The 25,878-nt window shown below is 51.3% G+C and overlaps 1 protein-coding gene across 3 annotated transcripts in view; it reads left to right on the top strand.

Annotated features, from left to right (window-relative positions):
- Nucleotides 1–11,681, top strand: part of LARP4B (La ribonucleoprotein 4B) — a 71,466-nt gene extending 59,785 nt beyond the window's left edge. For all 3 annotated transcript variants that reach the window (XM_055138400.1, XM_055138402.1, XM_055138401.1), the window contains 5 exons: nucleotides 1,397–1,442; nucleotides 4,590–4,754; nucleotides 6,613–6,737; nucleotides 6,817–6,925; nucleotides 8,410–11,681. In XM_055138400.1, the coding sequence (XP_054994375.1) occupies nucleotides 1,397–1,442; nucleotides 4,590–4,754; nucleotides 6,613–6,737; nucleotides 6,817–6,925; nucleotides 8,410–8,679 (715 nt within the window). In that variant the 3' untranslated portion in view covers nucleotides 8,680–11,681. The remainder of the gene's footprint in view (nucleotides 1–1,396; nucleotides 1,443–4,589; nucleotides 4,755–6,612; nucleotides 6,738–6,816; nucleotides 6,926–8,409) is intronic.
- Nucleotides 11,682–25,878: the final 14,197 nt, after the last annotated feature.

Here is a 25,878-nt window from a genome sequence, read left to right as displayed (position 1 = left end):
TCAGTGAAGTTACTCCGTGAAGGCTTTGCAGGCCCTGGGCACTTAGCAGTCTGTCTGTCCCTACAGTTAGGACACTGAGGAGGGGCCTGAACAGTATTGTATGGGCCCTTGGGGGCTCCGGGAGCACCACTACCACCGTGGTGGGAGAGGAAAGAACAGGTAGCCTTAGTCACAGTGAGTTTGGGCTGGTGCCTTGTGGCTGCACTCCACACACGCAGGCCAGAGCCCCTCGCTGGTTCTCCAGGTCCTTCTGAGGGGTGGCGGTCACGACTGAGTGTCATGCGCTCCTAGTCACATGCAGGCCTCCGCTGTAGGAACCCCTGCCGCTGCCTGGGCCCTGGGTGCTTCTCTGAGGTGCCTAGACTGCCTGTCCTCAGACCCTGGGCGCCCCTGACCAGGGTTGGAAGGGGGCTCGCTGCCTGGCAGGTCTCCAAGCCTCGCCTTAGAAGGCTGCTGGCGACTGGCCTGGGCCCCAGTCAGCCTTTCGGTGCCTGTCAGTTCTGTCTGATCCTGCAGTGGCGGTTCTGGAGTTGTTGATTTGGGAGGGAGGGAGTATGGCTGTTGCAAAGCTCCTGAGGCCTACAGTGTGTCCTCTGCCAGGGAGGACAACTACAGGTGCCTCTGGCCATCACTCTCCTCAGGCAAGCTGCTTTTGAGGTTTGGTCAAGGGAATCTCTAGCCCCCTTCCGTGCTTGATGGCAGCAGGAGTAGCTACGTCCCAACCTGATGCACACGGCCTTTGGAGTGTGTGTGTTGGAGCTGCAAAGGGCTGGGCACATGGGGAAAAGTCACAGATGCAGTGTAGTACGTGAGTCCCTGCAGGCTGCTTCCACTTCTGCTTGGGGTCAATCGCTCCTGACAGCGCTCGGGACAAGGAGCAGGCCACAAGACCCTCTGGGCCCAGCAGGAAGTATGGGGCTCAGTGGTGTGCATCTCTGCCACACCAGCTGCTGGGGTGATGGGGTGGGCCTGGGACAACCACATGTCAATACTGAGCCTGGTCAACTTTCATTCCAATTTCCAACAGTTCAACTAAAAGTAGCCCTGCTCGCAAAATGCCCTGGTTATGTCAATCTGAGTGGATTCTCGAATACTCAGTCTACGATTCCAGGTAGCCACAAAGAATACCCTGATAAATGTTTTCCTTTGTCTTTATTTCTTTTATTACCTATGCAGGTACCAGTTTAGTCTTTTTTTTTTTTCCCTGACATGCTAAGATTTTCTAAGACTTTGTATTTTCTTGTACTTAAAGAGGTTGGAATTTCAGAATCGAAAGCCACTTTTTAAAGATTACAGTATAATAAAGACTAATTGATGATTTGATCTGATTATGTGTGCTCAATAGTCAATATTCCAAGAGGGAAAAATTTAATAGTCTTTTGCTTTTTTTCTCCAGGAAAAATTCCTTTGGTTTTCGGAAGAAAAGGGAGGAGAAGTTTACAGTGAGTACATAGCTGCTGTCATTTTTAGTTAAACCTATTTGATCCTAACCAGTGGGAGATCTGATTAAATGAAAGAAGGGTTTGATAGGAGAAGAGTTTCTTTGAAGGTCTCCATTGAGTAGACAACGTGAAGAGGAGTAAAAAGTCCAAGATGTTGGGAGGGCTGACAGCCAGCTTCTTTCCTGGACACTCGGCTGTCACATGCAGGCACACCTGCGTCCTGTGCAGGACCCTTCACGGGAGCTCTTTCCTTTTGGGTCACCATGTTGCATGACTTAACATGATTGCCATCGTTAATTTTCAGCCTCAGAACAGATTGTCCTGTGCCTGAGTATTTTTCTGTGCAACACTGTTTGGAACATTTTTTCTGTGCAACACTGTGTTGCCTTTTGCTTTCCAAGTTAGGACAGACCTAGGAGTAGTGCTTGGTGAATCTGCTTGGCAGTGCTTCCCGATCCCTTTCACCCATGGCATGCAGCACAAGTGAGCACTGCTTCTGGTACTTAACAGTGGGTGACTAGATCCATTTCTTGCCCTTGGGCCTTCAGAAACTTGTACTGCTACCTTTTTTTTTTTTTTTTTTTGGTCAATCTCCACCTTCATGATACAGCCCCATTTGGGATCATGCTTCAGTTTGAGGAGCTCATGGTCAGATGCTCCTTCTGCATAACACTTCCCCACAAGGCGGGGGTCACCAGGACCATGGCAGGGAGGAGGTAGCTTTTATGCCGGAGGGCTTTCCTCGGCCCCCACTTGCTTTGCTGCACTGTCTAATTCCAGATGTGAGCTTTGTGTCTAGAACATCGAAGGTCAGGTCAGGGGTGTAGGGCACTCACTGGTCCTGACAGTGTCCTCCAGGTCCTGCTAACCTTTCTGTGAGGCTGTTCATAATGATCGACTCCCCAAAGTTTTTGACTAAACCAGCACCTGAATCTCCTCAGGCACCTTCCCCACGGGTCACTAGACCGCCAGCAGTAATGCGACTCATTATACTTGGTTGTGTTTCCTGTTGCTTCATGTGGGCTATTTAGGTAACTTTAGGAGTTTTGAGCAGTGATGTGGTGGGAACCATTGACCTGACTAAGCTTGTTGCTTTAATTAAATGTCTCATCTTTTCACTTGTAACTTAAAAATCACTCTATTTTAAAAAGTATTTGAAGGGCCTGAAAGATACTACAGCACATAAGGCACTTGCCTTGCATGTGGCTTGACCAGGATTTGATTCCTGGCTCCCCATAGGGTCCCTGCAGTCCCACCAGGAGTGACCCCTGAGTACCACCTGGTGTGGTCCTGAAACAACTGTCTGAATGTTCATTACTAAAAGCCATCAGAGGGGCTGGAGCGATAGCACAGCAGGTAGGGCATTTGCCCTGCACACAGCCGACCTAGGTTCAAATCCCAGCATCCCATATGGTCCCCTGAGCACCGCCAGGAGTAATTCCTGAGTGCAGAGCCAGGAGTAACCCCTGTGCATTGCTGGGTGTGACCCAAAAAGCAAAAACAAAAAACGACAACAACAACCAAAAAAAACAATGCCATAAGAGAAAAAGGAAATTTAGAATGTGGATTATTTCAATTTCTCCCTTTTTTGTTTGGCTAAAACTATGAACACCTTTGTAAATTTGTTGTTTTGAAATATCTTAGATCCTATTAACTAACCAGTCATTATTGTAACATGAAGAAATAACATGGAATCAGTTCTTTCTTTCATCTTTTGTGTCTAGGTCTTTTCTTTCAGTTCTTGTCAATTTAGGGCAGTGCCCATCGCTTAGGGCATGCTCATATCCTAAGATTCTGACAGTGCTGATCTCTAACCTTCAAAATCTGACCTCATCTGTGGACTCCTCTCTTACAATTCCTGCACTCAGGCTTGTTTCCTGCTTCTCTTCTTCCTGAAAACTGTGCACTTTGTCCTTAAATCCAGATGTTTAAAAGAAGCCCTCTCGATATTGCTTTGAAATGGTTGTGTCTCTGCATAAGCTTTAGCTTTGCTGAAGTGAAACACATAGTGGTCCCAGGGGTGGTGACAGCAGCTGACTTCTGAGGCCTAGACAGCTATCGGAGGCTCCATCAGCAGGGAGAGAAGCTTCTAGGCACTCTCAGGGATTGTGCAGCACCCATTCCATCCACTAGCCTGCTCTTGGTGTGTTCTAACATTTCCTCTAGACCGCTGCCCTAGAGAAGGCCCTTCTGGGAAATGTTGGCCTTTCAAAAGTTAGCGAGTCCTGGAAGGGAAGCTCTGCTGTCAGCAAGAGCAGCTGGAACACCTGGTTCTTCCTGGACGGGAAGGAGTTTATTGTCCCCCTGCCCTCCATCCAGGAGCTGGGTGCTTAGATAGGACTTCTGTCTTTCCAAAGCACATTTGGAAAAAGGCTTACCAGTAACAAGACATCCCTGCTTTTTTCCTGGGCTCCTTGGACTTACTAATCATTCTGGTTTTGTTTGGGCTCAGAAGCTACTCTCAGCAATGTTTGGGGGTCGCTCCAGGCAGCACTTGGTGGGGACTAGGTGGTGCTGGGGAGCCTGTTGTGCGGTCTCCGGCCCTACTTCTGGGGATGTTCAGTGCCGCATTTGCTTTCCTGAAGTCTGGGACTCAGAATTTGCTGCTCAATACCATGATTTTACACGTTGATTCTGAAATCTGAAACCTTCAGTGCATTAATATTGGCCAACTGAAGCTCCCCCTTTCTTGTTAAAGTACTTTTTCAGTGGACGTTTTTGTAAGATTGCCTGTAGTGGAAATGCAGGGTTGGGTGCTGCATTTTTTTGTCTGTTTTTTCCTTTCATTGTCTTCATTGTGGTCTAAATCAAGAGACTGGAGTCAGAGGTGAAGAAGGCTCAGGCTGTTCTGGTCTCTGCCCTGTTCAGAGCTCTCGCTCCACTGCTGTTCTTAGGGCTACTCGGGCTGTGGTAGCTTTCTTGAGCAGCATGCCTCAGTGGCCAGAGGGGGGGGGGGGCTGTGTTGACCGAGCTCTTGATGTTTGCGCTCTGACATAGGGCATGTCAGTGTTGGCTCTGGTTGGGTTGCTGTTATTTTTCCAGATTTGGGTGAAAAACATGATGGGAGAATGACGTTGACCTCACTTCTCTGTTTCTTGGTTCTTGCTGTCTGCACTTGAGCATGTTTATGGGTCTTTTCTTTTTCAGAGGGGTCAGACTCAGTCTCCGACGCCACCAAAGCCTCCATCCCCGAGCTTCGAATTAGGGCTGTCCAACTTCCCCCCGCTGCCTGGGGCAGCAGGTCACTTGAAGACCGAGGACTTGTTTGAAAATAGGCTGTCTGGCTTGCTAATGGGATCGTCGAAAGAGAGGGTAAGACACCTACCACAGGCTGGCCTGGCCAACCTTCACTAGGCCCTGCCTGCCCATGCCCTGCATGGTATTTCATACCAACTGCCAGAGGTAATTAGAGGCAGGATGACAGAGGCCACGGGGATTGGGGAGCAGTGGGGTCAGGGCCAGGCAGAACCAGAATAGAACCCTCTGGGTTCTCTCCTTCTGCTGGGCCCGTTGTTAGAGCCTCCACTGTGTGTGCTAGACGGTGCAGCCCCACTGTGCGTTTCACAGGTTAGAGAACAGAGGTGGCCCAGTTCTGCAGTGCGCGCGAATCACAAGAGGCCTTCAGTTTTTTTTAATGCTGGTGACCAAGTAAACATATATCTGCCACACCTGTAGCTTCATTCCTCTATAATGATCACAGTTCCAGGGATCACGAGGTGCAGAGGCCAGAGGGTCTTGACTGCCCAGTGCTCCTTCCAGGTCCTACAGTTGTTAGCTGGCCAAAGCTATGAGGGCTGACCAGTACCAGGAGGGTTGTGTGCTGGCTCTGAGCTCTGCCCTGATCAGCTCTGGGTCTCGGCTGCACACCAGCACGTCCTGTAGCCGCTGCCTCCTGAGGGAGTAAAGGAGCCCGCACCTCTGGCCTGGGAATTGGAGAAAGACTGCCCCAGCTGCACCCAGACTTCCTGGTCCAGGAGAGGCTCTGCTGGCTTCATGAAGCCAGGCCACAGTGGGCTTCCTCGTGCGCGCTGCCCCTGTGCCTCTGAGCAGGAGTAGGTCCTGAGAACCTGCCCTTTGTAGTAGGGGTCAGACGCTAAGTTCAGTCTGCTGCTTTATTTTTCAGTGTTTAAAAATACTGTTTCTTGATTTGGGGATCGCACCTGGTGGTGCTCAGGAATCACTTCTGGTGGAGCTCAGGGGACCTTTATGTGGTACTTGGAATCGAACCCAGGTCTCAGGGCATCACACAGGCAAGGCAAGTTAGCTTTGGTCCATATGGAGCAGAGTTGTAGGAGCAGTTATCTCTGACTTAATTGTCCCTTGGAGACTGAGTCAGTGAAAGGACATGAGTCGTAGGGCCCAGAGAATCGTCTGTGTAGCTGAAAGGACATGAATCGTCTGCCCAAGTGGCTGGAGAGCAGAATGAGGAGATCTCTGGCATTCAGAAATAGCCGCTTCGAGTCTGTCAGACTGCTTTCAAGCAAAGCACCCCAGAAGCTGGTTTCAGGTGTCTCCGCTGCCCAGCTCCTTGGGGTTTGCTGCTGGCCAGGAGGAGCTTGGCGGTGGAGTGAGTGGACTCCTGTCCTGCCTGGGTTGGCTGCAGGGGGCCGGGGGACTGGCTTGCTGGGTGAGCTTGGTACCTTCTAAAGGGAAGATGGGAAGAAAAAGCCTCATTCCATTACCGGCAATGGGTTCTCCTTAGTAATTCTTCTGATCTGCGCTCCGTAGGCCCCTGTGAGCTCAGGGCCTGAAGCAGTGAGACCTCTTACAGTGTGCATGTGGTTCCTTATTGCCCTCTCGGTCTCTTGTTTGAGTGGGAGAGTGGACACACCTTGCACAGTGCACTTCCGGTGGGATGCCCCATCAGCCCCTTTGGCGGTGACTTAAGGGGCAAGGCCAGTGGGGCCTCCGTTATTGGAATGAGCTCTATGGACTCGTGTTGGGGCTGCTATACTGAATAGCTGCCAGGGTTTGGGTTCTAGGCATGGGGGGTTGGGAGGGTGCTTAGATGCTTCTTTACCTCTCTGCAGGTGCTACCCCTGTGAGGAGGGGTCAGGCATTGCCTGGAGTGGGAGGGGCAGAGCCGCACTGGTCTGTTTAGAACAGCGGTAGTGGAGGCCTGGCGCTGCTTCTCTAGCCAGTCACGAGCTGTTCCTTTGCTGGTTCGCAGAGCCTGAGTGCAGAGGCAGGCACGGGCACGGTTTCCCCAGCGACCCCCCGAGAACCCTTGGTGCCGGCTCCCCGTGCTGTGTCCACACCCTACGAGCGCTCCCCTTCTCCAGCACGTTCCCCTGAGTAAGTACTGCTGCTTGCATGACTTCCCAGGCATCCGAGTGGTGCTGCACAAAACTCAGCAGCGCTGGTGTTTTTACAGGGACCCCAAGGTGGTGGAGAAGCAGAGGGAAGCCCCGAGTGTGGACAGACTTTCTTCTGCTCTCATGAACACCGTGAGCAAATCAGTGCAGGTCAATGGCGCCGCCACGGTAGGTGCCCTGAAGTTCACTGCCCTTGACGGTGTTCTGGGGCTGGGAATAACAAGGTTTCAGTTTCCAGATGGTTGATGGCTTTACGTTTGACTGTCTGGGTCATGTCAGTGACCGAGAAGCGAGACCTACAGGGGGGATGATGAAGGTGGAGATAGTTCACGGGGGTGCTTCAGCCCTTTTCTCCCCAGCTCTGTGGGTCCTATGCCCTCTGCCATATCACCCTGTTTATTCCAGTTTCTGCTCTGTATAAGCTTTGCTTAAGTTAATAAAACCTTTTGAATTGATTTACATTCTCACTCTTCACAAGGTAGATGAATCTTAAAAAAAAAAATAGAGCAATAGTACAATGGATAGGGCACCTGCCTTGCATGTGACTGACCCAGGTTGGATTCCTGGCATCTCATATGGTCCCTCAGCCCCACCAGGTGTAAGCCTTGAGCACCACCACAAAATCTGGCCAGGGGATGCTCTGGGCTGTGTTCAGGGACGTTCAGGGGGCCCAGAGAGGTACTATATTAGATAAGGCACTTGTCTTGATACAGCCAGGCCTAGTTTGATCCATGGCTCCACATATGGTCGCCTGAGGACTGCCAGTAGTGATCTCTTGAGTACTGTTGCATGTACCCCCCTGGCCCCCCAGAATTTGATAGTTATTTTTATTTGGCTATTTTTAATTTTGGCAGTGCTGGGGATCAAACCCCATACCTTATAAGTGCAAGGTAAATGCTGTACCCTTAGCCCCAGTTTGTTTTAAGGTTTTCTGGTTTTTTTTTTTTTTTTTGCTTTTTTTTTGCTTTTTTGTGTCACATCTGGTGATGCACAGAGGTGCATCTGGCTCTGCACTCAGGTGGTGCTCAGGGCACCATATTGGGATGCTGGAAATCGAACCCGGGTTGGCCGCGTGCAAGGCAAACACCCTACTCGCTGTGTTATCACTCCAGTTCCCCCCTCCCCCAGGTTATTTTTAAGTAACTAGTTCATGGAGGTGAAATGTTTTTCTGCATCCAGCCCACTGAACTATTTCTCCAGTCCTAGTATGTCTGTCTCTCTTTCTCTTTCCCTCCCTCTCTCCTCCCCCTTCTACTCTCTTCCTCTCAGTATACTCTTTCTGTGCCAGTGTTTTTATTTCCCCACACTCTCCGAGCTCTGCTTGTGCAGTGATTGCGTGCTTGAAGGGGAAGGAGGAGGGGCTGGGTCTGAACTCCAGAAGGACCCCTCAGGGCTGGTGTGGAAGGAGTTTCAGGCAGCCCTTCTGCCCCTCAGAGTTGACCTTTGTCCGTGTGGGAGAGGGATTTCGGATGTCTTTTGGGGCGAGTCATGCTGAGGAGAAACTGAGTTGTTCTTAGGCAGAATTTAAGGCGAGAGTGGAGATCCCAGGGGGTGTGGACGTGGGTACTGTCGGGATTCACTCTGGCCTGATGGAAACGTGTGCCCCAAGATGTCACTGGTGTGTGTGACACCAGAGTTGTGTCTGTCCCCAGGAACTGCGGAAACCCAGCTATGCAGAGATCTGCCAGAGGACAAGCAGAGAGCCTTCATCTCCACTGCCGCCCCCAAAGGAGCAGAAGCCCCACTCTGCCAGCTGTGGGAAGGAAGAGAAGAAGCTTGCTGAAACAGAGCCCCCTGCCCCCAAATCCCACCCGGGACCCCCCAGAGACCAGAGGAGGCCACTGGGGCGCCGGCCCTCCCCACCGGCTGTGGGGAAGCGTCCACACCGAGAACAGAGTCCCCCCCCCAAGTCTCCCCAGTGAATGTGTGGTCTGGAGGGAGGTGAGCGTGGAGCAGCCGTGAGGCTGTGTGGTGCCGAGTGAGCCGCTGGTTAGGAGCTTGCAGTCTGAGGGCCCACGAGAGGCCTGAAGTTATTTTCCTCAGAGTCGAATTTCCCCCTCTTGGAAAAAAAAATCTATTTTTCAGGATTTAATTACTATAAACCTTATTTTAGGTTGGTGCTTAACTGGAGGTGATGTATAAGTCTGATTTTTTTCAGGATAGAAAATGCATTTGTCCTAACAAACTGATATTTTTTATTACGCCTCCATGTGGCAACGAATGCAAGCTATGTATAGTGAGTTTTTCTAAATTCAGCGGAACTGTGCTCCTTCACTTTTTAAATGACTGGTTAGCAAGTGCGTATCTCTGTGTCCAGATGGCCAGTGAGGACTGAGCGCTGGGGGTGGGGGGTTGGAGTGACAGTCATCCATGGGCAGGGATGTGCCCTGGAATTCAGAACTCTTGCATTCTGGAAAGCAGCCTGGTTCTGACCCAGTGGGCAGAGTGAGCCTGCAGGAGCTCCGAGAGAGAGCCCCCCTTCCTTCAGTTTGATGGACTGCAAGCAAGTAACCAGCTTCTCACTCAGTTTTCAAGTGGCTACTATGTAAGATAAATTCAAAGCACATTGTGAATAGAACTTAAATGAAAACATTGACTTTGATGCCCACTGACCTGTTCATGCAGAATGGAACCCCGATGCTGTCTTGCTCCCGTGGGTGGCTGGAGTGACCCCACTCTTGAGTGCTCTCCCCTGGATGGAAACTTGTTGAACAGTCGAGAATGGTGTTCAGTGGAGGCTAAAGTTTTGCTTTCTTACCTCCAAGACAAGGGTTTTGCTGATCCACCTGGCAGCGCTGCACCCTGAAAAAGATGTGTGCACTAAAGCTAGCAGTTATGATAAAGTTAGACTTCAATTATTTTGTTTCAGATGTCTAAATTTTTTCCCTTTTAAGTAGTCTAAGCAGCAGACATTAAGATAAGCGTATTTCCTGCTAAATGTAACCATACAGTTTATTCCAGAAAATGTTATTTCACAAGACTGAGGTTTTTTTTTTTTTTTAAAACAATTATTTCCATCCAATATTTAAAGACTTGAATTTTATTTAAACTTGAAAATGACTTTGCCTTAACTTTTGTATAAGACAGCTTAAGAGTTCCTGGAGCCCGGCCCCTGGGTGGGTGTGAGTGGGTCAGAGTCCCTCAGGCCGTGGGATTTGCCGTCGCTGGCTTCACTGAGTGAGCATACTGTAGTACCTGCCAGAACTAGCAGTTGTGTTTGTAATCTGCCCTGAAGATCTTAAACAGTTGATCTTTTTTTTTTTTTTCAGATTGTTGAGAATCCTGTAAATGCAAATAGTCGATACTGTATTGAATACGTGCACTTGGGAGTGTGTGCTTTGCTTGTACAGTTGTAAATAATCAGAACATATTAAAAGGTACCCTAAAGAGAAAATCTGATAAAAATTATTGATATATTATAAATGTTGCTATTGAGCTGGATGTAGATAAACTAAATGTTGTGGTTTGCATATTATTTTGATTTGTTGAGGTTTTTCTTTTTCTTTATACTGGTGTGTTGATCTGGTTCTGCCTCTTTGCTGCTGCAGACGGAAGTGTGGAAGGTTTGAATCAAGACTCCGATGTTTCCATACCCTTTAAAGTATGTAAATATGTACTAATGTATCTGATGTGGAAGGGGTTTTTGAAGTATAATATAGCACACAGAAAGTGGCAAGATCTTTAAGTGAAAGCTAAGCATAATCCACTACTTAAAATAATCAGTAGCCGAGCATGACTGACCTGCCAGAGGGAGGCCCTGAGCATTTGATGTTTCCTTCAGCGCAATTCTTAGTAGTCAAATAGCTAGAAATACCCACAGTGCTATTTTACAAATGCCTGTAAAATGGAATCTAGGACCGTGTTTCCTTGTAGTTGTCAGGTTGCTGCCTAAAAACAATAATTGACCTCTTCTGCCCCAACTAATGCGTACTTTGGAAAGATGTAGCAGGGCCAGCCATGCCTCGAGGGCTCCTGAGTGCTGCCGCCTTTGCTGTCCGGCCCTTTGGAGCAGAAACTGGTCTCTGGTGGTGCCAGGCCCTTGCCCAGAGGTGGGGCAGCAGCAGCTGTCCGTGGGCAGCCACAGTCAGCTGGGTTCTCGCAGGGCCAGGAGGAAGGTGGTTGCTGGGTGCAGTAGCTGATGTGGGCAGCAGACCAGCAGGTGTCCCGTGTCCAGCCAGTGGGTCATATCAGGAGCTAACCCTGCCCTGATGTGACTTCTGTAGTCTGGTTTGGATTTCCAAATAGGCCCGACAGGGCAGCATGCGGCAAGCAGCCATGGTGGGCGGGCGTGTCCCTTTCTTCACGTCACTTTCCTGTCCCCAGCAGTTAGTCAGGGTGTGGAATCAGGGGGTGTTACAAGTGACATTTTAAAATGCACAGTTGTGTGGCAAGGCTCACCACTTGGAAAATGGAAGAATGAAGATTGGCCCCATTTCACCAGACATGAATTTCAAGTAGAGTAGTTGTTTTGTTTTTTGCTCCCAGAGTTAATGTCATGGCGTTTCTGAGCGGCCCTCCTGCCACCCAGACAGCCATCCCTCTTGTCACCAGCAGGTGGCAGAGCGCGTGCAGTGTTGCTGTTCAGTCAAGATGCGGGCAAGCCCCAGAGCCTTGGCAGCCCGGCTGTCTCAGCACCCTGTGGCTCTGCTCAGGGCCGCAGGAAGCAGCCGACAATCACCACAGGGCGATGCTGCCAGGTCACAGCCTTGAGTGTGCTGTGGGGGCCCGAGGGCCCACGTTTCTGTTCTTTTCATTAAGACTGGAATCAAGCTTATGTGTAAACTATTGGTAATTTAAGTTTCCTTCTGTGTCAGTGTAAAATTGTCTAATTTGAAAAAAAAATGTAGGTTATGAAAAATAAAGATTTAGGCACTGTTCAGTTTTTCTTTGATTTTTTTTAATTAAAGTTTTCTTCAAGAATGCATCTTTTTAAAAATGACTTCTTGCCTGTTTTCGTCAGTGCACACGCGGGTGATGCTGGGCCGTGTGCAGGGTGGGAGGCTCCGAAGGAGCATCGGGCTGCGGGGGAACAGCTGCTCCCGCCAGCTTCTCCAGCAGACGCACATGCGCCCAGGGAGCCTGTCTCCACACAGCTGGGGGCTGCTGTGGGTCCTGGGGGCTTTCAGACCCTAAAGCTGATGAGCTGCCCAGAGAGGGAGGCTGGCGAGTGTGTGGCGGGCATGACGCAAAGCCAGGGGCCAGAGACTGGGAGTGGGCCACGGACCTCCACCCCCGCCGCTTGCTTCCTTCTCCAGGCCTGGGCTAGTTCTCTCTCCGGCTCTTCACTCCTGCCACGCAGGGCACATACGTCTTCTCCATACACGGATATCTTCCCTTTTCAGCGTTTCTTGACTCCTGCTTGTTTGCGTCAGCCTTCTGTGATTTGAGGCCAGGTCTTGTGAAAGAAGGCTTCTCTGTACTGGAGTGGTGTGTGCCTGAGTGCATCCGTGCTCTGAGGGTAGACACAGTCTGCTGTCTGGCCATGGAGATAGTTTCTTTTTCCTCTTGCCTGTTGTCAGAGTCCCACATGGGTGTGTATCCCTAGGTGCTCAGGTCTATGCCTCTGACGCTGTAGGGTTTCACTCAGCCGCCATGCTGTAAGAGTTCCCAAAACAATTAGGCATTATTCTCCCTCGATCACTGTCATATCCCTTATTCTCAGTGCACTGTGATTTTGTAGATGCCTAATAAATATTTGCTCATTAATGACATGTGGCTATTCTCCATGCTCAGCTCTGCTCCAGGAATTTCGAGAGAAACACGGTGATAGGCCTTTTTTGCATAACCAGCCCAAACCTGGACCAAAATGATGATGGATCAATCACACTGTGGCCACGGATGCGGCAGTGGGTCTTGGGTGTAGAAGTGGGAGACAGCCAACCAACATCGTCCCCATGCACTGTTGGACAGCAAGCCAGAACCATTCAGATCTGCTTCAAAATGAGATGCATTCCATCTCGTCTACCCTAATCTCTCTTTTCTTTTTTTTAGTGGGTGGGGGGTGTTTTTATACCACACCTAGTGATGCTCAGATGTTACCTGAGGCTCTGCACACAGGAATGATGCCTGGCAGTGCTCAGGGGACCATGCGGGATGCTGAGGATCAAACCTGGGTGCAAAGCAAACGTCCTACCTGCTGTACTATTCCTCTGCGTGTTTCCCCCACCCCAGCCCCCCAATCTCTTTCACAGCTAAAACCTCTCTTCATCTAAATCAGCAGATTTCAACCTTTTTATACATGTAGTTCAGTACCAGTCCATGTGCCAATGGTTAAAAACTGCTGCTCTGTATCACTGGCTAACATTGGAAGAGGTGCAACCAGCACGTAGCCGGGCCTGTCCGGATGGGTCTGTAGACCCCCTTGGACTTATGAGAGGGGGTCTGACTGGGATGTCTGTAGGCTTTTCTTTGTCCCTGTCCCTCCGGTCCCCTGAGAATGCCAGGTCTGGTGAGAGCTAGTGGTTTTCCGTGAACAGGAGAGTGAAGAGACGCCAGGAAGGAAGGGGAGCCCGTGCTCGGACTGACAGAGCTGCCCAAGGACCCCCTTAGCAGGCCCACTAGGGATTGGAACACAACAGTAATCATAGCTCCAGGACAGTTAGTTGTGTTCTGCCCAAGGTGGGTCTGAGGGTCTTGCACTCATGCAGAGGATTCAGAGTCCTGCCTCGCAATCCTCTGCAGCCCTGGAGGGCTGCTTGTAAAATAAAGATGGGGGATGGACATTGATGAGGGGTTGCTGGGCATCACCCCAGATGTGATGAAGGCTCTGCTAGTCTTACCCCTGCAGCCTGCGGGGTAAGGAGCTCACACGGATCCCACCTTCTGTGGCCCAAGGTACTCGGGAGGCTGCTTCCTGGGGACCACGTGGTGCTAAGGATTGAACCTGGGCCTCTGCTTGGGCACCCCTTTCTGGCCCTAGTCTTGGTCCTTGCCAGAGTGCTATAGCTCTTCTGTTCTCTCTCTTCCTGAGGTTGGAGTCTGCTGATGTCCCCATACTCCCCGATCAGGTCCTGTCTTGGGAAGTGAACTGTGCGCCAAAGTATCGTGCTAGGATGTTTTTCTCTCCAAGCAGGGGTCCTGACTTGGGCTTTTTCCCCTTCGTGGCTTTGAAGGTCTAGCCAGTAGGTGGGGTTCCTTGAGAAACCATCCCCACGCCCCCTCAGGTGTGATCCCAAGTTTGGGGTATGGGGCAACCTTTGACTAACACCAGTCAGCAGCCACACAGGTGAGCCCTGGGGTCCCATTCTGGCAGGTGGGGCAGCTGGAAGTGAAATCTTGTCTTGCTGGCAGTTATTCCTGGAGATGGGTCAGAGCCTGGAGGACCAAGGGGTGCCCAGAGCTTCAGCCACATGAGGACTGGGGCGGACCTGTTGGGGCCCTCAGACAGGAAGCAGCAGAACCCTGGGTGGCTCCGGTGAGCCATGGTCATTGGGCTGTCGGCAGGAAGGGCATAAGCACTCGAACAATGCAGTTGAGTGTTCCAGCTGTCTGAAGGGTCTCGAGACTGTTTGTCTGACTCCAGGTGACCCAGCCAGGCAAGCCTGCAGTGGGCATCCTCCAGTGAACTGGACTGGTGGCAGGGGATGGGCACCTCAGGCCTGGGTGGTACCCTCTTCAGTACTTGACCCTGCTGTGGGAGGGACAGTGAGCACTACACTAGAGTGCTGCTCTGCCTTTCCTTGGTACTTCCCCCGATCATTCAGAGAGCAGCCGCTTCCTGACACAAGGTGCCTGCCCTTCCCTGGACGCCGCCCCCTGCCCCCTGCCCCCTGCCAGCCTGCGGCCCGTGGTCCATAGGACTGTCTCCATCCCAGGCCACCAGGTCCACCTCAGGGGCAGTGCGGCCCTCCCCTCTGCCTTGGCCAGCTTCCATTGTCTGGTCAAATCCTCAAGGGCCCAAGCCAGTCTTTTATAAGCTCTGCCAAGGTGAAGTGCAGTGTGAGTCCAGCAGTCTGGAACATCGGGGCAAGGAGAGAAAGCACAAACCCGTTCTGAATGACAGGTGCAGGGCGGGCATACCCAGTCGCTGCTGTTGGCCAGCACAGCCAGGTAAGAAACGGAAATCAAGGGCATCGAAGTAGGAAAGGAAGAACCTATTTGTGGTTGATTTTATATCCAAAATGTAAAAAAAATCCATAAGTTGTTTGAACAAAGTTGCAAGCAGTCGTGGGTGGCCCGTGCGCTCGCTTCAGTCATACATAAAACTTGGGGGCATTTCTATGCACGAACATTAAGGTAATTTAAGAAAATGGTCCCCTCTACAAGGGCACCAAAGTAAATTCCTAGGAATAAATTTAACCAGAGAAGTGAAAGAACTTTAGAATTAAAACTGTAAAACATGGTTCAAAAGAAATACACAAATACGGAGTGAGGGAGGATCTCCACGTTCGTGAATCGGAAGAATTAACATTAGTAAAGCAGCTGTTCCTGGGCCCGGCCTCGCCCTGCGCCCCCCGAGGCTGGCCCTCGGCCCCTCGTCCTCGGGGCCGTAGGCGTGGCAGCTGCGGCGGAACCTGCCCCGCGCCTTCCCCCCCCCCATCCCCCCCCCCCGTGCCAGTCAGGGAAGGGTCCTGGCTGGGTCCCTCGGAGCCCGGCGAGGGGCGGGGGCGAGGCTGCCCCGCCGCGGCCTCTCCGTCTTTCTGTTCTGGCCCACGGTCTGGGGGCTCCCGGGTGGGACCCGCCCGCCGCGTCCGCGGGGCGCCCTGGCGGGACGGCGGGACGGGGATCGCGGCGAGACGGAGGGGACCAAGCGCAGAACCTCGGGACTTCCGGCGCGAGACGCGAGATTGGGGACCCCCGCGGCACGGGGGGCGGGGCCGTCCCGGGTGGGTGTCCCCAACGCGCGCCAAGTCTCTGCCGCGACCCCGTAGCCCAGGGCGCGCCCTCCGCGCCACGCGACGGTGACGTCAGGGCGCGGGTGACGTCAGGGCGCGGGTTACGCCAGGGACGCAGAGGCCGGGGGCGCTCGGTCTGCACGTGGGCGCCGCTGTGCCACCGCGGGTCCGGGTGGGAGGGCCGGGAGCCCCGCGGGGAGTGGCCGGGGCCTCGGGGAGCGGCGGCTGCGCGGGCGCGAGTGGACGCTGGGCCCCGGGTCCGAGCGCCCGCGCGGCCACGTGGAGCCGTACGAGGGGCGCGCGCGAACTGGACGCGCTGCAGCCCCGACCACGTTTCCGCGCGCGGGGTCGCTGCCCCCCGGTTCTCTGCGGGGCGCGGCCAGGCCCCGTTCTGCAGAATGTCCCCTCGCAGGTCCCCTGCGTCCCTGCGGCGCCCTTCCTGGTGTCCACGCTGCCCCAGGCCCCCGGGCACTCGGCCCGCGGCTCCGGCGGGGACGTGGTCGCGGCGGGCGCCTCGGCGAGGGGCTCCAGCAGGTGCTCGCCTCCCGCCCGCCTGCAGCGTCCCCCGACGGCCAGGCGGGAGTGGGACCTGCCTGAGCGCTGGGTGGGCACTGGGTTCCTGTGGGCGTGAGACGCGACCATGCCGGTGCAGAGCCGCAAGGACCGGGGCCTCCCGTCCGCGGGGCCCCGGCCAGGGCTGCCCGCTCCGGCCCTGCAGGACCTGCGAGGCTGCGTCAGGGCGCGCTCAGGCCTCAGCGTCCGCGGGCCTGGGTCCCGCGAAGGACAAGGCTGCTCCGGGCCAGGGCTTGGCAGCACCCTGGGGCCTCCCGGGAATACCTCTCAGGGCAGCGAGAGGCCTTTGTGACGCCAGGTCTGCTGCTGTCCTTTCCAGAGGCCGCTGGGAAGTGCCTGCAGCCGAGGAGCTGGTGCGTGATGGGCTGCGACCTCCCAGACCGGCACCTACCCTTGGAGCCTCCTCCTAACCAGAAAGCACCTAGGGGGAAGTTGCCCCCGCAGCCCAGTGCCTTCTGGGACTGGGTATCTCCCAGCCCTCACTGCCATCCCTTTTAGCAGATGGGTCCAGCTTCTCAGACTGCTCCTCATGGCTCTAGAATATTCTCCAGATTCTGCCATGCTGTCTTCACAGTCCTTCCCACCTCACACATCATTGTTTTTCCTCTTTCTTTTATAATTTCTTTTTAAATATAGATACTGTGATTTACGTAGTTATTCATCATTGAGTTTCAAGTATAACAATTTTCCCACATCTATCACATGATCAGTGTGAACTCCACCAAGATCTCCGTTTTCCACTCTTGTCCCTCAAGTCGGCCTCTTTCACAAGCACTATTTTTTTTCATTTTGGGTCACACCGGCGATGCTCAGGGGTTCTTCCTGGTGGTTCTCGGGACCATCTGGGATGCCGGGGATCGAACCCAGGTTGGCCACATGCAAGGTAAATGCCTTATCCGCTGTACTATCACTCTGACCACACAGGCACTTTTTAAAATTTGGTTATTGTAGTTTGGATCTTATGCTTTCAGTTTTGTTGGTTCTGTGGTTTGACGACATAGGTGCCTAACACCTCTTCACCACCAGTGTGTCCATGGCAGTAACGGGGCAGGGGCAGGGGCCACACATCACCCTTGAAAGGTGACCAAGTCCTGCTGCTCATGCTGTCCAATGGGAGAAAACGCCAAGGGGCTTGGAATCCAGAATGCCCCCCTGGTGCCCACTGTGGCACAGAGACCCGTAGCCTTCTCCTGTACAACTGGATCGTTTCTGCACATCCTTGCCAGGGTCTTTGCAGAGGTCATGCCACCACAGTCCGCTCCTCAACTTCCAAGGATGCTGTGTCACCTGGCTCAGATGTGGTCACCTGAGGCGTTGGCACCAGGCCCAGCCCTGCAAGGACCATCTGCTTTTAATCACATCAGCGCTGGAACATGAGCCTGCAGCTCATTTAGCTCTCCTGGCAGTCGGTTGGGGAAGTAGAGAGCAGCAGAATTAACCCTCATCAACTATTGAAGCCACATCAGCATCTGGTCAGCATGTAGTGAACCGACCCAAGGCCTGTGGATTTTCTCTTCCTAGAGTCTCATTCAAAATCTGTGATTTGTGGTGCTGACCCCCGCTCTGTAGGTGTTGCCACCTGTGCGTGCACCTGTCACCTTAGCTGCTTCTCCAACCCTGCGTCTGTGAGAGGCTCCTTCCTGCCCTGTTCTCCTCACAGATGGCACTATGGCTCATGCAGTGTTCTCGGGGCATGAGCTCTGCCATGCCACAGTGCACAGTGCCCTGACCTATGTGGGCAGGTACCAAGTAGGGTGTCCCACCTGTGTGTGGAGGCAGGTGTCAGGTGGGAGCGTCCCACCTGTTAGTGGAGACAGGCGTCAGGTGAGGGCGTCCCACCTGTGTCTGGAGGCAGGTGTCAGGTGAGGGCATCCCACTCACCCGTGTGCGGCCGGTGTCATGATCTCTGGTGTGAGCAGCACCCAGCGGCCTAATGCAGGTGGAGCTCCTGCCGAGAGGCGGATAGCAGTACTTGCCTCTGGGCAGGGCAAGCGCCCTAGCAAGCCGCAGCCTCCTACCCTGTCCTGAATGCCCCTGAGAGCCCCAGGTGAAGGGGATCAGAACCAGATGCACAGACCAGCTGACAGCCCGGGCAGGAGTGGGACTCAGGGTCTTGAGTCTGAGGTGCCCCTGAGATCGCAAGTGCCCTCGTGCCTCAGCCCAGCACCCTGCTATGATGGGTGTTGCTGGCCCCACCACAGCTGCAGGAGACCAAACGGTCATTCCAGTGGTGCTCTGGGTTCACACCAAAGCCATGTCCAGGAGGCAGGGATGCCGTGGTCACCCTGTGTACCGGGGGCAGATGCAGAGCTCACGGCAGGTCAGGATAGTGCCCGTGGGGGAGGCTTCGCTTTGAAGGCTGACTGGCCTTCGTCCTCAGTGCAAGCTCCCGTCTCTAGCTGTGGGTCCTGCCCGGCGCAGCCCACTCATGAGCCTCATGAGCACTGGAAGTGGGGTGACCAGAACTGCTTGAGCAAGGCCCTGGGGCAGAGCCTATGGCACCATGAATGATCTTCTTTTCCTTGTTTTTGGCCACACTCAACAGTGCTCAGGGCTTACTTACCCCTGCGTTCAGGGATCACTCCTGGCAGGCTAAGGGGACCTTATGGGTTCCAGGAATAAGTTTTATTAGAGCCATAAAAACTGAACATGGGCTGGTTTTGTGCCAGGCAGACACCTTGCCTGCTGTACTAACGCTCCAGCCGAAAAGATACTCTTCAAAATCAAACCGTTTTCTTTCTTCTTCTTTTTTAAAATTTTTTTGCTTTTTGAGTCATACCCAGTGATGCATAGGAGTTACTCCTGGCTTTGCACTCAGGAATTACTCCTGGCGGTACTTGGGGGGACCATATGGGATGCTGGAAATCGAATCCAGGTCGGCTGTGTGCAAGGCAAATGCCCTACCCGCTGTGCTATTGCTCCAGCCCCCAAACCGTTTTCTAGACTCAGAAAGTCATGCAGTCATTCCCTTGACACTTACTTATTGGGTGAACAAACAGGGCTCTTGCTTACAGGCATGTGGTCCTGCCTGTGGGGTCCCTGTGGTCTGCTTAGTGATGGGCGTCTGGTGGAGAGGAGCTGCAGGGAGCCGAACATGGCTGTGGTCTCTGCAGAGACAGTTCCAGAGTGGATGGCAAGGGAAGTGTCCAGGTCCGGGCGTCCATGGAGAAAGTTGTGCGATCATACATGGGGTTGCCGCTCAGCAGTGCATGTACTTGACGCCCTGAACACCATATGGTAAAAAGTTTGAGCATGTTGCTTCACCGTGAAAATCTGGGGCTGCATGTAGGCCTGAGCAGAGGCTGCAGGTCGACGGCCTGTGACCCCCCTTTCTGCTGCCCCAGGAAGGGAGCAGCAGGACTGAGCTGCCGTCATGAGGCAGGTACTGGGAGCCTCACCTGTGGTGCTGTGTCCCCCGCCCTGGCCTGCAAGGCGACCTTCAGGAAACCACCAGTTCCCAGTGGCCTCCCGACAGTGGTGCAGAGAACTCGGCAGGCGGGGAGTTTCCTGGCATAGCTTCATCGGCACCAAGCTAAGCGCATTTCCAGGCTCTTGCTGGCAATCTGCATCTTTTATTTTTATAAACTGTCTGTCCACATAAGCATCCCATTCGGAAAAGGAGGTGGCTTCCTCCTGACTTGTCAGCATTATTCATGGACTCTGCATGTTTGTCCTCTGATGTGCCTCCCAGACTGGGAGTGCCTGCATATTTGGTTGGCGTGTTGCTGTGATGACATGTCACACACCTAATCATGATGCTCACACTCTTGGTTCTGGCCTTTGCACATCCGACTCTGGCCTTTGCATACCCACTGTGGCCTGTGCACAGCTGATTATAGTGCTCACACACCTTACCTGCAGTTTGCATGCTGCTCTGGGGCCAGGGGCTGGCAGCAGAGCAGCAGGGGCATCATTTAGGGTGAGTTGGGCCCCTGCAGCCCATTCTGCGTGTCATACAGGCCTTGCTTCCAGGTCATCACAGTTCTGTTGCAGTATTGGGCCCATCTTACTCCCAGTCATCATCTGTCTATTTTGCCTTTGTAATCGCTGGTCCTCTAATTATTCATGAATTTTGCCAATAACTTTGTTCAGACATAACCTGTGAGGTGTATTGAATACAATTTTTATGTGCCCTATTAAAACTTAAACAACTTTTGGTTCATTTACACAGTTAACATGGTTGGTGTCTAAGAATATTTTCTTTTGTAGGAATGCAAGAAAATTTTAAAGGCTCTCAACCTTGCAGCTAGGCTAGAGGGAAGTTGGAAAAAATTTTTGAAAGATGAAAGTGTTTTAGATCCTCTTCAGGCAACTCAAAATATCCGAGGGGTCAGAACTAGCCCCACAGGCACGTTTTTTCCACCTCCTGTTATTCCTATGACTGGAAGAAGAAAATGAACCTTTCTGAAGAAGTGGATCAAGTGAAATACTGTCTACCATGCTGAGTGAAATGACTCAGAGGGAAGGGACAGACAATATCACACTCATTTGCTAGATATAAAAACAAACATAGGGGCTGGAGAGATAGCACAGCGGGTAGGGCGTTTACCTTGCACGCGGCCAACCCGGGTTCAAATCCCAGCATCCCATATGGTCCCCTGAGCACGGCCAGGGGTAATTCCTGAGTGCAGAGCCAGGAGTAACCCCTGTGCATCACCAGGTGTGACCCAGAAAAGAAAACAAACAAACAAACAAACAAACAAAACAAACATAGTATGACACTAATCACTGTATCACTGTCATCCCATTGCTCATCGATTTGCTCAAGCGGGCACCAGTAACGTCTCCATTGTGAGACTTGTTACTGTTTTTGGCTTATTGAATATGCCACGGGTAGCTTGCTAGGCTCTGTCGTGTGGGAGAGATACTCTCAGTAGCTTGCCAGGCTCTCTGAGAGGGGCGGAGGAATTGAACCCAGGTTGGCCATGTGCAAGGCAAACACCCTACCTGCTGTGCTATCGCTCCAGCCCCATGACAATAATACCCAAAGGCAATTGAAATGAGTGCCAGACCTCAAAAGAAGCAGTGACCAGAATACAAAGACAGTCTACAGGATGGGGAAGGATATTCACCCAATACCTGTTTGATGAGGATATACAAGGCACTGGTTGAACTCTACAAGAAGAAAACATCCAACCCCATCAGAAAATGGGGCGATGAAATGAACAGAAACTTTCTCAAAGAAGAAATCCGAATGGCCAAAAGGCACATGAAAATATGCTCTTTATCACTAACATCAGGGGGATATAGGTCAAAACAACAATGAGATATCATCTCACACCACAGAGACTGGCACACATTCAGAAGAACAAAAGCAACTGGTGTTGGCATGGATGTGGAGAGAAAGGGACTCTCCTTCACTGCTGGTGGGAATGCCTACTGGTCCAGCCTTTTTGGAAAACAATATGGACGTTTTTCAAAAAACTAGAAATTGAGTCCCATTTGACCCAGCAGTACCACTTGTGGGAATATATCACAGAGATGCAAAGAAGTACAATAGAAATAACATCTGCGCTTGTATATTTATTGCAGCACTATTTACAATAGCAAGAACCTGGAAAAAACCCGAGTGCCAGAGAACAGATGACTGGTTAAAGAGACTTTGGTACATCTACACAGTGAAATACTGTGCAGCTGTTAGAAAAGATGAAGTCATGAAATTTGCATATAAGTGGATGGACATGGAGAGTATCATGCTAAGTGAAGTGAGTCAGAAAGGGACAGACATAGAATGACTGCACTCATTTATGGAGTATAAAGTGACATAATAGGAGACAAACACCTAAGGATAGTAGAGACAAGGGCCAGGAGGCGTGGAAGCCTGTCTTATGTGCTGGGGGAGGGGCAGCTGGGTTAGAGAAGGCCCACAAAGTAAATGATGGTTGGAGGGCTCACTCGGGATGGGAGATGTGTGCTGAAAGTAGACTATGGACCAAACGTGATGGTCTTTTAGTACCTGTATTGTAAACCATAAAACCTAAAAGGAGAGAGTAAGAGGGAATGTGCCTGCCACAGAGGCAAGGGGTGGGAAGGGGTGGGGGTGGCGGGAGGGGTACTAGGAACACTGGTGATGGAGAATGGGCACTGGTGAAGGGATGGGTACTTGATGATTGTATGACTGAAACATAATAACAAAAGTTTGTAAGTCTTAAAAAAAAAAAGAAATGAGGGTCAAGAGGTCCATGGAAGGAATCTTGCCACAAGGTGAGGGAGGGGGAGTGCAGTTGGGGCAGAGAAGGGACCAGTGTGACAGTGGTAGTTGGAAATGATCACTCTGGACATGAACTGGGTACTTGAAAGGAGATAAAGTAATATGCATGATAACCTTTCAGTAAAAGTATTGCAAAACACAGTGCCTAAAAGAAAAAATGGGGGGAAAAGGAAGAAACGTGTCTGCCATAAAGGCAGGCTGTGCATGTGGAAACTCAGTTCATTGATGGCAGGAAATGTGCCCTGGTGAAAGGATGGGTTTTGGAACATCATATGACTGAAACTCAATAATGAGCAACTTTGTAACTCTATCTCACTGTGATTCAATTAAAAGGGTGATAGTACAGCCCAGTAGGACTTGCATGCCGCCTCAATCCCTGGCATCCCATGTGGTCCCCCAAACTCAAACTCACCAGGTGTGATTCCTGAATACAGAGCCAGGAGTGACCTCTGAGCATCGCCAGGTGTGACCCAAAAACCAAAATCAAAAAACGCTAAATCACTTTGGCCCGTCTTTGCCAGGCTCAGACTCCAGAGACATTGTTCAAGGAAGATGCTTTTCTCGATGGACCTGTGAGTAAGTTCAAACCCCTGGGGAAAAGAGGCAGCAAAGATCCCAAAGAATTAGTTTCTTTTTTTTTTAGAAGACCAAATTTTGTGTGTGGTCCTACAGGTCCCTTGAAAATGCCTTTGCATTTTGCACCAGTGCCAGACGTAACCCAGAGCCTCCAGCAGACCATGACCCAGAGCAGATCTGTTTAGAGAGGTGGGAACAGCGTGTGATACTGGAACTGGGAGAGGTCAGCTTTGCAGAAAATACTTCAAGGAATTTTTTTCAGTCTTCATTCTTTATGGTTATTATAGTAGAACAAAGCACAAGTGGTATAAGAATGGGTTGTTGTTGTTGTTAGGCTTAGTGAGGAACTACTTTACAATTACTATTATTAAATAGCAATTTATTTGTTTTTTTAAAAAATAATTATTCTTCGGAGTGCTCAGGGAAACGGAATGTACCAAAGATAGAACCGGGCTGGCCTTGTGCAAGGCAGGCACGTGCCCTCCCCACCCAGCCCTACAGGTTCTTTTGTATTCACGTAACTGTAGGTTTGTTTCCACCTCACTAGATCCATGTGTTCTGTTGCATACTTGAGACTATTGAGCATGTTGATAATCAAGTTTTTTGCTTTTGTGTCATCTGTCATTTCTGCTAATGATAGAAATGGGTGCCTGGAAGGGTGGTGCTACACCCAGCAGTGCTCAGGAATCACTCCTGGCGGGGCTCGAAGGAGCATATATGTGCTGTGAATTAAACCTGGGCCAGTCGGATGCAAGGCAGATGCCTTCAGTTCTGTATATCTCTAAGGCCAGAGAAGTCCTTCTTTTTTAAAAAAAAATTTTAATTTTTAAAATTTATTATTTATTTATTTATTTAGCTTTTTTTTGGGTCACACCCAGCGATGCACAGGGGTTAATCCTGGCTCTGCACTCAGGAATCACCCCTGGCAGTGCTCAGGGGACCATATGGGATGCTGGGAATCGAACCCGGGTCGGCTGCATGCAAGGCAAACGCCTTACCCGCTGTGCTATCGCTCCAGCCCCTTATTATTTATTTTTAAAATTTATTCTTTTATTGAATCTCCATGTGGAAAGTTACAAAGCTTTCAGGTTTAAGTCCCAGTTATACAATGCTCGAACACCCACCCCTTCACCAGTGCACATATTCCACCACCAAGAATCACAGTATACCTCCCCCCCCACCCCCCAACCTCCCCAGCCCCCCACCCTGCCTGTGTAACTGATAAATTTCACTTTACTTTGATTACATTTAATATTTCAACAAAAAAACCTCACTATTATTATTTGGAGTTTCTCCCCCCTAAAGTCAGACCTGCTGAAAAGGAAGCACTTGATAATTTGTTTTCCATTGCTGAGAATGAAGAGATATGAGGTCAAGCGGCTGCACTAGCAGCCGCATGGTTTTGGAGAAGTCCTTCTTCTTTTTTGTTTTATTTTAATTAGAATTGGCATTTATTCTAGATGGAAGGCTTCAAAACTATCTTAGGACCGCTTTCAGCAAGTCAAAAATCAGCCGAAATATTAAGGAAGTTCTTGTCCTTCTAACCCTGAAATTCTCCCAGAGTATTTGAAAATAAAGTTATTGTTCTTTATCTTACTCAAATTTTATTTATTTATTTAAAATTTTTTTTTATTAATCAATCACCGTGGGGGTACAGATATGGAGAGGCGTGCACGAGTAGACTATAGACCGAGCACATTGGCCACCCAAGACCTCCATTAATAACCACAATGCCCAAAGGGAGAGAAGGACCAGAGGGGAATGCTCTGCCAAGAAGTCCTTCTTTTAAAAAGAATTTTTGGGCCACACCACACCTGGCAGTGCTCAGGGATTACTCTTGGTGGGCTCAGGGGGTCATATGGAGTGCTGGGGTCGGCTGTGTACAAGACAGACACCCTGTCTGCTCTACGATGACCAGGCCAAGTCCTTAGGTAGCTGTACATTTGTTCACTTGTCCTAGGGGCTCAGTGTTGCTATGTGGTGTGTGGCAGTCCAGGTCACAGTGCTAATTCTCTCTGCTCTAATTCACCCCACAAAAGCTCCCAACTCCTCTCTTGAGTCCACTAGGCACTCACTGGGTCAGGGATCGGTTTTCTGTGGAGGACTGAGGACTATGCGGGGTTTGAGCTCATGGCCCACCTGTCTTCCTCCTCTCCAGGATCCTGCACCTCTGCAGGAGGAGATCTGGCTGGGGTGCTCCACTTGGGTGGCCCTTCTCCTGGGGACTGTAGTGGGCACTATCTGCAGTTCCTCTCAGCATGGGTTTGGGTCTTGAAGCCACACAGCTGAGCTTCTAGCTGTTAAGTCAGAAAGACAAGCATGAACATGAACCAGAAGCAGGAAACTCAGTTCTATTAAGAAAAATCTTTTTTTTTTTTTTTTGAGAGGGGACCATACCTTGTAGCGCTCAGGGCTTATTCCTGCCACTGCACTCAGGGATCACTCCTGGCAGTCTTGGGCGACCCTGTGGGGTGCTGGGGATCAAATCCAAGTCAGCCATATGCAAGGCAAGTTGCTCTACCAGCTGTACTATCACTCCAGCCCCCTGCAATCCATTTCCTTTTTGCAAAAAACACACATTCATTTTTAAAAATTCAGATATTAGAAGTAGACACAGAAAATGAATACTGCACACACCAGAAATAGCAGTGATGTGTGAGCATTTCCCACAGAGATAAAATGGCACGAGATAAATGTTCTAGAACCCTTCCAGCCTGCTGTCAGCTGGGTGTTGAGGCCCCACCCCACCCGGTCTCTTCTCACTCATACTGAGCCTTCATCCCCGCCGCACCCCTACCCTCCAGCTGCATGAGGCATGGACAGGCCGAGGAGAGGACCAGCCTTCCAGAGAGCAAGCAGCCACAGCCTGTGCCTGGGGGCGGCTCCCACAGAGCACAGAAGGGAGGCTGAGTTCTGAGAATCTCGGT

This window comes from Sorex araneus, chromosome 5, assembly GCF_027595985.1.
Source record: "Sorex araneus isolate mSorAra2 chromosome 5, mSorAra2.pri, whole genome shotgun sequence".
Taxonomy (NCBI): domain Eukaryota; kingdom Metazoa; phylum Chordata; class Mammalia; order Eulipotyphla; family Soricidae; genus Sorex; species Sorex araneus.
This window is presented reverse-complemented; position numbering and strand designations above follow the sequence as displayed.